Source organism: Aethina tumida, chromosome 5, assembly GCF_024364675.1.
Source record: "Aethina tumida isolate Nest 87 chromosome 5, icAetTumi1.1, whole genome shotgun sequence".
NCBI lineage: Eukaryota > Metazoa > Arthropoda > Insecta > Coleoptera > Nitidulidae > Aethina > Aethina tumida.
In genome coordinates this window covers 24,054,286-24,066,379 of record NC_065439.1, presented here as the reverse complement: position 1 = coordinate 24,066,379, position 12,094 = coordinate 24,054,286, and the positions used below count along the sequence as shown (strand labels likewise).

General features: G+C 28.8%; 1 protein-coding gene across 1 annotated transcript; it reads left to right on the top strand.

Annotated features, from left to right (window-relative positions):
• Positions 1-2,628: 2,628 nt before the first annotated feature.
• Positions 2,629-11,711, top strand: LOC109597641 (uncharacterized). Its single transcript, XM_020013384.2, has 3 exons — positions 2,629-2,980; positions 10,643-10,813; positions 10,875-11,711. The coding sequence occupies exons 1-3, from the start codon at positions 2,917-2,919 to the stop codon at positions 11,312-11,314; spliced, it is 675 nt and encodes a 224-aa protein (XP_019868943.1). The 5' UTR covers positions 2,629-2,916; the 3' UTR covers positions 11,315-11,711.
• The last annotated feature ends 383 nt before the right edge of the window (positions 11,712-12,094 follow it).

The window sequence follows — 12,094 nt, the reverse complement described above, 5'->3', positions numbered from 1 at the left end:
AAATAATGAGAGTGTTTGCATGTGTAACTGTTTAATTAGTTTATTAAATAGTAACATTTTAAATCTCTTCAAAAGTTCCTCCGGAGGATACAAATAACACCTAATGATCTTTCCAAGGTCTTGGAAAATTAATATGTTTGATACATGACTATAAAAACTTACGTACAATTCCCCCATAAACAATTCGCTGCATTTAGAACATCATTTTTTTTTATTTAAGATTAATTTGTTTACCTAATTGTTGTTTTCCAAGTTCACGTAGGTTTTGTTTTGACGTATTTTTACGATTAAAAATTTATATTCTATTGACTGGTTACCAATTCACAAGTATTATTTACAATGCATGATGCGATTACGTGCTTTTATTGTAACAAGACAAGTAATAACAATACACTTATTTAATATTTATAAGAAAATGCGTTCAACTTTCTATTTGTATTTTCAATTTGATTCATTCATGTGCGATTTTCGATCTTGCTTATTAATTGATACGCAACAGAAATTTTTCGTGATCTTAAATTATCCAAATTAAAACCCAATTTGTAGAGAATATTTATAATTCGATTCATTAGTTGTTAACTGACGACTAGACCACGTCATTATGTTATTTAATTGAAGAAATAAACGTCGTTCTCATTCAATTTAATAATTATATTTAGTTCTATTTAGAAGTCATTGCTTCAAGGTGCTAATGTAAGTAATTGTTTTCATTTTCTATTAATGTTAATGGTAATTAAATATAATCTATTTACAGTAACGGTATTAATTACAGCAACTTATTAAAATACATTAAAATTATGTACTGTACTGTTTCAATTTTCTATTATGTTTCAGTTATTGTTGTGTCCACTATGCAGCTGGTCAGCATAATTTTATTCTTTAAAAAACAGGGTACGTTTTTAATTTTTCATTGGACAAAATTACTTTACAGTATTTCATTGCTCCGTGTAAATTTCAATTGTCTTTTGTTTATTATTTAATATTGGTCATAGAAAATAACCCTTAAAAATAGAGAAACCCTTTATATCTTAACGTTAATTGGAAACGCACACCTTTAATTAGAAACAATCAAAATATTTTATATTGTATTTAAAATAATTACTCTGTATATTTTCTCCATTATTCATTTTATACCTAAATCAAAATAACTTTAAATTAAATCTTAAACATAATAAATTTTTGAGAAATATATATTTGTTTAATAATTTATACATACCTTTAAACAATTCAATTAATAACCACAGTTTATCTAAATTTGATTTGATTTGTCGCTCCACAAGTTTTCAATTGTATTTAGATCCGGACTTTACGCTGGCCAATCGAGAAATTCAACATTTTTATCTTTTAACAAACTTTGAACAACTTTTGATGCATTGCCAAATGATTCCTTTACATCTCTCATGATGTCTCTATATACGAAACTCCATATTACTAATAATTTCTTGCAATGGTCCTTACACCATACCAAGGAAAGAAACCCCAAACCAAAATTTTTCCTTCATCATGTTTCAAAGTTTTTGTAGTGTGTCTGAAATCCAAACTTTTATTAGGAGTATGATGAATGTATTTTTTATCATCTGATCTTGTTCTATTGAACATGGATTCATCACTTCAAAGTCTTTTTGTCAAAATTTCTGGAGGAAAATTTGTGCAAATTTTTAATCTTGTTCAAATATTGTTTTTTGATACCAATGGATTCTTTCCTGAAATACATCCTTGAATATTTTGTTGATTCAGTCGACATCTGATTGTTCTACTATACATACTAATATTGTATGGTCTAATTAATTTATTTTTTATTTACTTAAAAGAAAAGTATTCTAATTTCTCTGTCAATAAAAGGAGTTGTTTTCTTTTAGGGCATTTTCTTATTATATTTACAATTGAATGGTGTTTCATATTTGTTAATAAGCATTGTAAATCATTTTTAGGAAGCATCATAAGCATTTTGCGATATCAGCAATATTTAGACTTTCATGTTTCATTTTAATTATTATGTTCCTCTTCTCTGGAGATTAATGTTTCTTTCTTTTCATTAAGAGTGAATTTTTTAATAAAATAATATAAATCCTACTAAGAATAAATTCTAACTATTAAGAGTATACACAATATCATTAGTATGTTAATAACATTTTAACAGGCCACATTAAATGTAGTTACGGTTATAATATTTAACATTTTAAAATGTTGCTAAATTAATGACCATTAGCACATAACATAGTAAGTAAATTTATGGTTTAAATTGTGGTTGCTGTTTCAATAAATATAAACATATGGAAATTTTATTCAGATAATATGAAATAATTGTTTAAGGTTTTCCAATTAAATTTTTCCTGTCGGTTTCACAAAAATTGGTTCTGTAAGAGCATAAATTTTTTATAACTTAATTCTTCCCGTCTGAAAAAGCTATTTTGGTATGAAATATGCAACATCGACCCGTTGTGAATGCCCCGCAAAGTGGAATAAACTTCCTGTAACTGTCGCGTCCCATTGAAAAACGGTACAACGGTGCCGCAAGAGACAATGGACCCGGTTATCCGCCTTCCTTTCAAAACCCACCACTGACGTAGGTGATGCGATACTAGTGCATACGAACAAACGCACCAACACGAACGAACGACAGGTAATCGAAATTAATCCTGGACCCGTTGAGTGACCGTATCATCTGTCTATGTGTGTGTGTGTGTGTGTGTGATTAGACCGGGTCCTCTGTGTATATTATTAGTGGCGGCCGCGCCAATATCGCATAGTACTTTCCGCAGCGCGCACAACATCGTCGACTTTTTGCGAGTTTCTAAGTGCGTTTCTAGGTCTCGCCTTCCCGTTTGGGTACATCTCGCTCCGGTGCAGTTTCGAAGAAGAAAGTCGGTGACTGGTATTACTATTGAAGACACGGTTCCTCGCCCACGGTTTACCATGAAGCCGTTCTTTGTGGTTCTTTTTGTACTTCGTTTCTATGGATTATCTGCTTTTTCTACCGGTGAGTTTACTTATTTATTTGGTTTGTGTTGTATTTTAATTTTTGTTAGCGTTTGTTTTATTGTTGGTAAACTATTTTAAACGAAAATTATTATATTAATTAATTCTTTAAAAAAAAATTGGCCAAACTCCAACAAGTGCATTAATAATTTTATGTTGTTTTGCATTAATAAATTCACAAATATGTTTGTTTAGTTTGTTCTTTTTGTGTTGTTCATTAATTATATTAATGTATGTATAATGTATACAGTACATACATTTATCAATTGAATTTTTTAACAACATTTTTTATTCTAACAAAACACATGTAAATACATGTAATAAATATTTAAGAGTTACTACAAATTCCCAACTGTTTTAATATTATTATATAATATTATTTAGCAAATAAAATAAAAAAACTGTAATATATATTTCTATTATTGTTTCAGTAAATATTAGTCTGTAAGTAATAAAAATTAATCATAGGAAACAATCAATAAATGATTATGCAATATTTATAGTACGTTCGATAAAACTAAGGACACCAATTTCAGCCAAGTGGTTAATTTATATATTGTAGGTTTCAAATCATTTACTGATAGAATAATAACGTGAAATATAGAATTTAATGACAATTTTTAAATAAAAAATTATTTAATAATTATTGTCTTAGGTAATCCGATGTAAATTAAATTTTGACTCATTTAAACTAAAACAAAGTTAACAAGATAACGTTGCATTTCATTGAATTTTATTTTATTTACACAAATTATTATTCATTTTAGCTACAGCTTTGTTTGAAATGATTGAGATAATTAAACCAAGACTAATTGATAACATTACTTTTCAAGAATTTGTGGGATGCCTCCTTTCTGCGAATTTAATTTTATCTTTTTAAATTAAATTCAAGCTTTTTCTTAGTTCTCTTATCAATTTACTAATAAAATTGTTCAAATGTATTATAGAATACTAATAACGAAACATATAATAAAGTATTCCTTTAATAATAAAAATTTTTTGGCAAATTGATTCAGTTAAGTATCAAAATTGTTTAATTACAACAATTACTTATTTTTTATTAATTATAATAATAGATCATTAAATTTCATTAAATTATTTATTTAATAATCATATTATCATATATTTAATTATCGTGGGTAATTCCGCAAATTACATTTTAATTCTTTTAAAATAAATCAAAGTTGCTAAAATTATGTTACATTTCAATGAATTTTAATCTATTTGTAAAAAATGACAAATGTTTCACTTCATGTCAGCGTTATTTAAAAGAATTAAAATAATTAAACCACACTACTTTGTGGGATGTATTCGTTCTGCGAATTTATTTTTTTTTTTTAAATTAAATTGAAGCTTTTATATTCTTAATTCTCTTTTCGAATAAAATTATCCTTCAAAAGTATCCTTTTAAAAATCTAACTACACCACTGGATTAACCATCCTCTGAAAAGGGTATATACTAAATTTCATAAAAAATGTATATTCATAATTCTGTGGAAAAATTAAAAATCAAATATTCTTATCAATTAATCTTTGTAATTAAATGATCTATAGTTTAAAGTCTCAAAAAGAGCACAAATTATTTTCGTAAGTTCGTGGTAGAATTAATGTACCGTATTAGGATATTGTCTCAAAACAATTGAAAAAATAACCACAAATTTTCGAAAAATATATAATAAATGTCTTGAATTGAATGATGGATGATATAATAATAATATAATTTTTAATTTTGCCACAGAATTATGAATATGTATAACTTTTTTATGAATATTAGTATATACCATTTCTGAGGGTGCTTAATCCAGTGGTGTAGTAAGATTTTCTATAAAAAAATTGATGTATGATTTCTTCACTTTTCATACCCAAAAAATTACCCTATAGGTTTAGTAGGTTGGTTTTTGGTCAAAAAACGTGACATTTAGGATATAAGTATTCATTTTTACAAAAAAATATATATTTCATGCCTTTCACATGGGCTATTCTGTATATTAATTAAAATACTTTTTATTTAAATGTAATAATATGTAAACGTATGATTTATTGAATATGAATAAGATGGAATGCAAATATGGATAATGAAATTCCTAATTGTCCATCAATTTACATCTCATCAAGTAGTAGTAGTATTTAATAGGTAAAGGTATTACTGAAAATCATTAATAAAGCATTTTCTATTTACGTGGTCATGATTCATTAAACTCGTAGACAGGGAAAATACCACGCTTTTAAACAGAACGGATGCACCACTAATTGATAACTTGTTACGTCTGCAAAAAGTACAGATGCATCACGAAATTTCTGGGAGCAAACAAACATGTCTTTCGTATTAATTTTATTTTTCAGTTTCATCAACAAACTAGTAACTGGCACGTATTGTGTTGCGTCCGCCGTATCTTCGGTTTTATTTAAAATTTAACGAACTGGAACGGATCAATAGAAAAATATTATTAATTAATGATAGCGGTTAATCTTTGTGGAGCAAGTTGTTATGATACCAGGACTTCATCTCATGCAGTTGGTCACATATTCATAAATAATTAATATTAATCTAGAACGTCGGTCTTTGCGTTAGATTAATTCATTTAATGTTAAATGGAATTAAAGGAAATTCGATGCGATAAAAAAGTTATTTCGACCCGTGTACAACACGAACATTTGGCAAGTTAATGAATTTTTGTGTAATATCTGGGAATAGCACAGTGATTATCTATTTCAAGGGGAACCTATTCAATTATTGGTAACCTTTTCAGGATATTATACAAATTTTGGCGTGATAGTCACGAGTCGGAAGAAAGCCGGACACAATTGAAGCATTTCATTCCGAATCACGACGATTTAAAAATATTGCTTATCAGAGGCAAATTACGTCTACAACTAAAATTTTAATTACAATCGAACGTTGTAATAAAATTTTTAATTTACTTTAATTATGACATGAAGGAAACCGTGCTTCCTTCAAGGAAATTAACGGATGTAATGCAAGTCCTTGTTAATGGTAACCACAACAATTTTTTACCTTATATGGCGACAAATTATATAAATTATCCTAATATTTAAGTGCCGCAATTTAATTTTTTCCTGGCTACACTTAATTGTCATGTTGATTTTAACATTAAAATTAATCTTCCTTATTTTTTGTGCTTAAAAAAAATATAATTCTATGTCAGCGTGCTAATTAATTAGATTTATTAATTTTTTGTTAATTCTCTAATTGTCTCGATGTGTTTAAAAATAGACGCCTCATAAAAAGCTGCCCAATTAAATACGTTTGTATAACTTAATGTTTATTTTAAGATAAAATAAATATTGTGGATATTAGCCTGTGTTCAAAACTTATAATTCTTGGGTTATCAAGAAAGATCTAGACAGTTTGGCAATTTTAGTATTACCAAATTAATGCATGTATAAATTATGTGAATATTGGATATGCTACATACGTCAACCTACTAAAACACTTACTAAAACCAATAAAGGGTATTGTCTGAAAGATTATCGTGCAGTAACATTGTATTGTTGCTTCTTAAATTCTTGTGTCACAATGTAGGGATAATAAAACGTAGGTTAAATTTATTTTCGATTAAGTGTGATGATATATCAATAAGTATCCATAAATATAATATTTTATAACAATAAGATATGAATTTACGTCAATCTATCGATTAAATTCTGACACCTACTTGATTGATTTAAAAATACGATTTTTCTGACCAATGACAAATCAACATCATCACAACACAACATCAATTAATTTATAATTATTTAATGGTCAAAAACAGTTTTTATCATTGTTTAGAACAATGTCATTGATTTTTTAACAATACTTTAAAACAACCTGTAAAAACGTTAATATTTAAAATAAAACCACATCTACGAGTACAAGTATACTTTTTATGTAGCCACTTAAAAAAAGCCACAACAATTAAATTAAGTGGTAATTCCGGGTGGTGACTTGTCTCCGGCAATGTCCATCATAAAACCACACATCCACGAAATATTTTCCATGATGCGTCAAACGATGAGTATAATTGGAAGATTATCGTAAACTAATAAAAGGGTATTATTTGATTTGTAAAATAATAAATATCGTCTATTAATGACATGAGATTGTTCCTATTTACGTCATAGACAACTGAAGTACCTATTATACTTAAACTAAACAGTTTATGAACAATAATCAAATCTATTTTTAATAACCATACTATTACCAAACAAACATTTAAAAACTTATATCTGTGGAGTAGTTAACGATAACAAGAAGGAAATATGTGTATGAAATTTTCCACATGTTGTCTCCAACAAATGTCTGAAAATACCTGCACCAATTGTCTCTTAACTTGTCACACATTAACCTAATTACCATTAGTTTATCATGCTAATTGAGTTCTATTAACAACTTGAAATCGCATCACGTACGAAGGGATGGAACAGCGAGATTTCCTTATCTATTACCGACAGAATTGAAGTTGTTGGTTGGCAAACAAATTAGCTCCAGGGAATTCCACTTTAAATTGTTCCAGTGCAATCAGGAAACTCGTATTATCGAATAAGAAGGGTTGCAGTCTGTTATTATTTATCAACTTTGTGTTTACATATTTGTTATTACAACGTCTTTGATAAAGCTTAAGACAATATTGTTATTGTCGTCAGATTTAAAAAATTATCTGCAGGTCACGCTAAGTTTATTGCAGCTTATTGTACCGCAATAAACCCTAATAAATTAATAGTCGGACGGCCTTCACCTTAATTAAGTATTTTTCATTAAATTCAATTCATAATCATTACAGGCCGTTTATTGTTAATAACGGATCTCGTATCATGTAAATTGTTTTTAATGGAAATTTATATGGATGTTTGTAAGAAGTGTATGAATCGTTCGGAAGTCATTAACATTTGATAGTGCGATAATGCAATAAAACTGCACCACATCTGTGCAAATTTGCTTTATCTATGTCAATAACGTACCTAAGGCATATCCAAAGTATTGCCATGTTGTTAACTTAGGTACTATTAATATTAGATGTCTTTATCTTTTTACCTGATTCTGAACCTTAATGAATTGATAATATTTTAAACCAGTCTGGTTCTAAATGTAAATCTCTTGCCCTAACAGTTCTCACCTTGTCGAGAAAACTGTGCAGATTTAAAAGTAGTTGGTTTTGGTTGTTGTTCCAATATATTGGACCCAAAATTGAGCTTCTAATTGTCTCTTTTAGTTGTTAATCTACTTCTTCAATTTCAGTTTCTGCCCATGAGACTGGGGCAGTTAAAATATCAATAACAACTTCAGTCAATAAGGTTATAACATATAATCCTCTACAGCAAGAAACTAAAGATGTAGAGAGGATTCTACAGATTTAAGATCATAATCTGTGTATTAAACAATAATTTACGAAATTAACCATAACAATTTCCTAAGTATCAGCTTTTATATCAGCTCGAACTCAATTTGTTGTTGTTGAGTAAAATTTAAACCTTGATTTGATGGATTTACAGGTCATTATGATTCCAAAATGAAGAGTGACTTCAACTTTTTGGATAATAAATACACTCTTCTGCTTTTGTCTAATGATTCTCCAATTGGTGTGGACCAGGGATGTACCCAAATTTCTTTTTATGACCCCTTGAGTATCACTGTGCTTGACAAAATTATAATACCATTGTTATTGTTAATCGGAAAGACGTAATATTATCTGCATCAAAACACCTACAAATCACTATAAATTTCCTCGTGTCATATGGAATATATGCAAAGAAAATGTCTATTCTGTTATAAATTACAGTCAATACGACCTTCGGCCCGTAAATTGATGTGAAAAATAAAAAATCCGTGATACGGAAAAACTGCGCATATAAAGGAAAAACAAACAAAACAAAATTTTCTTCCAGGAGGTAAAATGACACATTTTGTTTACGTTAGTAAACGTTAATTAATAGGGCGCACCTTTGATTTGCTGTTTAGGTGTTTTCGACCGATTTGTTGGCTCATAACATGATGAAGTTAAAACAAGAATTTTTCTTGAATATTTAAGTAATGATGACTGAAAGAAAGTAGGTTAAGCAAAAGTTATGGCTACTAAAATAAATTAATAGAAATATTCTTTCATATTTGGTTTGTACATCTCATAAATTAACTAACTAATTAAGAAAAATAAACAATAAGGTGCTCAGGGTATTAAAATTAAAGTAATTTCATTAAATATTATAATTTTATTCACTAGTTGTAATAAATATAAAAACAGTTCAATAAATGTGTTATTCCATTATTAAAAACATATTTTCGAGTAGATTTGTAAATTTTGAATTATTTAAAAATATATTTACTACATTTAAGTTATTTATTTTTGATCAATGAAAAAAATTCAAGAATCAATCGAGTCAATACTAAAAATATATTGCAATATTAAAAACATGTCTGGCGTATATATTTCAACAACTTGTATTAATTTGCATATACAATTCGATCCCATGTTTTTAAAGAATTACAAATCAACTTATATTTTTTTTCTAAATTTACAAACCTTGGAACTGTGTATGCATATAAATAATACTCATTTATGGTATAATTGTGTGTTTAAGTAATTTTTCGATGAATATAAGACATTACCATACTTAATTGTACTTAATGAATGGATGAAATAACGAAATCTAAAAAAATCTGGAATTTTCGGTGTTGTTTAGAATTAAATAAATATTTGTTTTACAAAATTTTAACATGTTAATAGTTTTTAATCCATTTGTGATTTACTGCTGTTTAGTAACTTTTCTAAAATGTGTAAAAATCGTTGAAACAATAAGATTAATCTGTTAATTACTTTACGGCTTATTTTGTAGAGTTGAAAAATCAAAAAAGTATATTTTTCTTAACATTACCCATATTAAAGGATTGATGCATCTGTTTGTAAATTAAATCCGTAGTAAATTATCGGTTAATCGTGCCTAATTTATAACGCACATAAACTCCAGTAATTAAACGCATTGCAATACTAAACTACTATTTGAACAGTTAGTACTACGAAAAAGTAATTACAATGTTTAAAGTCTTAATGGATTTGTCATGTATTTTTAAACAAACCTTGTTCCAAAACATAAACCATAAAAGGCAAAGTTCAGTACATATTTTTTATGTAATTTTTACTTTTATTTGCGGCACTAAGTTATATAAATCTATAGACTACACTTCAACCATAACTGGGGTCAATTATTTTGCTCTATCTTGATTGTCAAATTCAAAATGCATGATTTTAAATTGAATGATCTCATAGTCCAGCGCAAACAACAAAAATTGAAATCATTTATTTTCGATGCTTTGTTTAATATACTAAATTGTGCCACATATTTCCTGTTTCACAAAAAAAATGCAAATAAAAAAATTACGGTTAACCTGATTCACTCTGACCTCCTTTCGTCGATGGGGAATTAAAATATTGACGTACATGTCAATTAATCGGAGAACAAATAATAATGTCATATTTTTTTATGATTAACTGATAAAGTTTTACATAAATCGTTTTCGGAGTAAACAACTTGGCAAGTATTTTTTCGTATTACGTTGTTTCATTGAGTTTAGTGTTTTTAAACTAAAATTAACCAGGTTTTCCTGCCAATTTTCCACTACAATTATAGACCCGTTTTCACCGTTGCTAATTATACGTTTCCGTTACAGATGAACCGAAAGTTTATCAAATCGAAGAGAACAAACTAAACATCTTAGAAGTACTTCGAGACGACTACACGGAGGAATTGCCGGAAGACTTGCTCGTGCCTAACACTAAAGGCGTAACATATTATGACCTCATCGAAAGAGATGATGACAGCAAAGAAGCCGAGGACAAAGGTAAACAGTCCCGAATAACCCTGTGTGATAACCGAACTAAACAAACAAATCATTGTTACAGAACGTTCCCCCTTGGAGTCCTGGTCAGTGGTGTGGTACATCGCCTCCTTCGGAGGCTTAATCGCCTTCTTCCTCGTCGTCTCTTGCTCCGAATGGTGCTGCAGGAGGAACGCGCGCAGGAACTGCCAAAGAAACAGTACCGAGTCCAACGTGACCGTCGTGTCCGACAATCCGCCGCCATCTTACGACCAATTCGCCCCGCCGCCGTACGAAAGCCTGTGCTACGGCAGAAACGGGGAGAAGAGCGAGTTCGACATTTATGTGGTACCCGTCGACGCGATGGGTACCATCATGAACAGGGAGACGGTGGACGACTCACCGCCGTCGTATGTGATGGCGAACGAAGGAAGGGTTCCGGCTTACGCCTCTGCATCACTCCAAGACGTGATCACAGTGCCCGTGCACACTGCCAGATCGAAACCCAGTGATGTTGTAACGTGACTTTGATGATGGGTTTTGGATTATCATAAATGTGCCAAATTTTGGTAGGGCTGCAGATAACACAAAATGACATAGATTTAATGATTGATTGATTGTTTTATTAGTCATTTTTATGGAGAGTATTTTTAATCTCCAACATAGTAAACCTAAATTTGTATACTGCAATCCCTATAAATAATTTATTGATAAGCATAAGAATATCAGTATTTATTTATTAATTTGCGACTGATTGAACTGTAAAAATAATATTTTTCAGTGTCATTGCTTAGTCTTAGATAACCACTGACTGATACATGAGCTGTGAATTGTTAGATTCATTGTGTAAAAATATTTATTGTGATATTAGCATTAAGATTGTAAATAGTACTTTGTTGATTATTAAACAAATTATATAATATGTTGTTGTCTTATTTTTGTTGAATTACACGTGTTTGCATAATCTTAAAAACTCTTCTTCTTTTCCACTTTTACCTTTAAGTGAAAAATGTCAAGGCTTTATTTAGTACTTTAATTGAAAATCGTAACACTATCTTTCCCAAAAATGTTTAATGTCATTTATAATACAATTTTAAGAAAAAACCTGTTTAAATCACCATATAAAATAAAAAAATATTCCAATTAGATAATGTTAAGAAAATTTTCCTAAACTTTTCAGCAAATTTGTGAATATTTCATTAAAATAATCTTGAAATTGTTAAATAAATTAGTATTAAACATACCGTAGTGAAGTAATTAAATTAACATAAACCATAAAAATCATACAATATAAATGTTTAAATT

Coding starts and splice junctions, on each gene's coding strand:
- LOC109597641 (XM_020013384.2), top strand. CDS start 2,917: ATGAAGCCGTTCTTTGTGGTTCTTTTTGTACTTCGTTTCTATGGATTA. Junction 2,981..10,642: donor ATTATCTGCTTTTTCTACCG/GTGAGTTTACTT, acceptor TTTCCGTTACAG/ATGAACCGAAAGTTTATCAA. Junction 10,814..10,874: donor CAAAGAAGCCGAGGACAAAG/GTAAACAGTCCC, acceptor TCATTGTTACAG/AACGTTCCCCCTTGGAGTCC.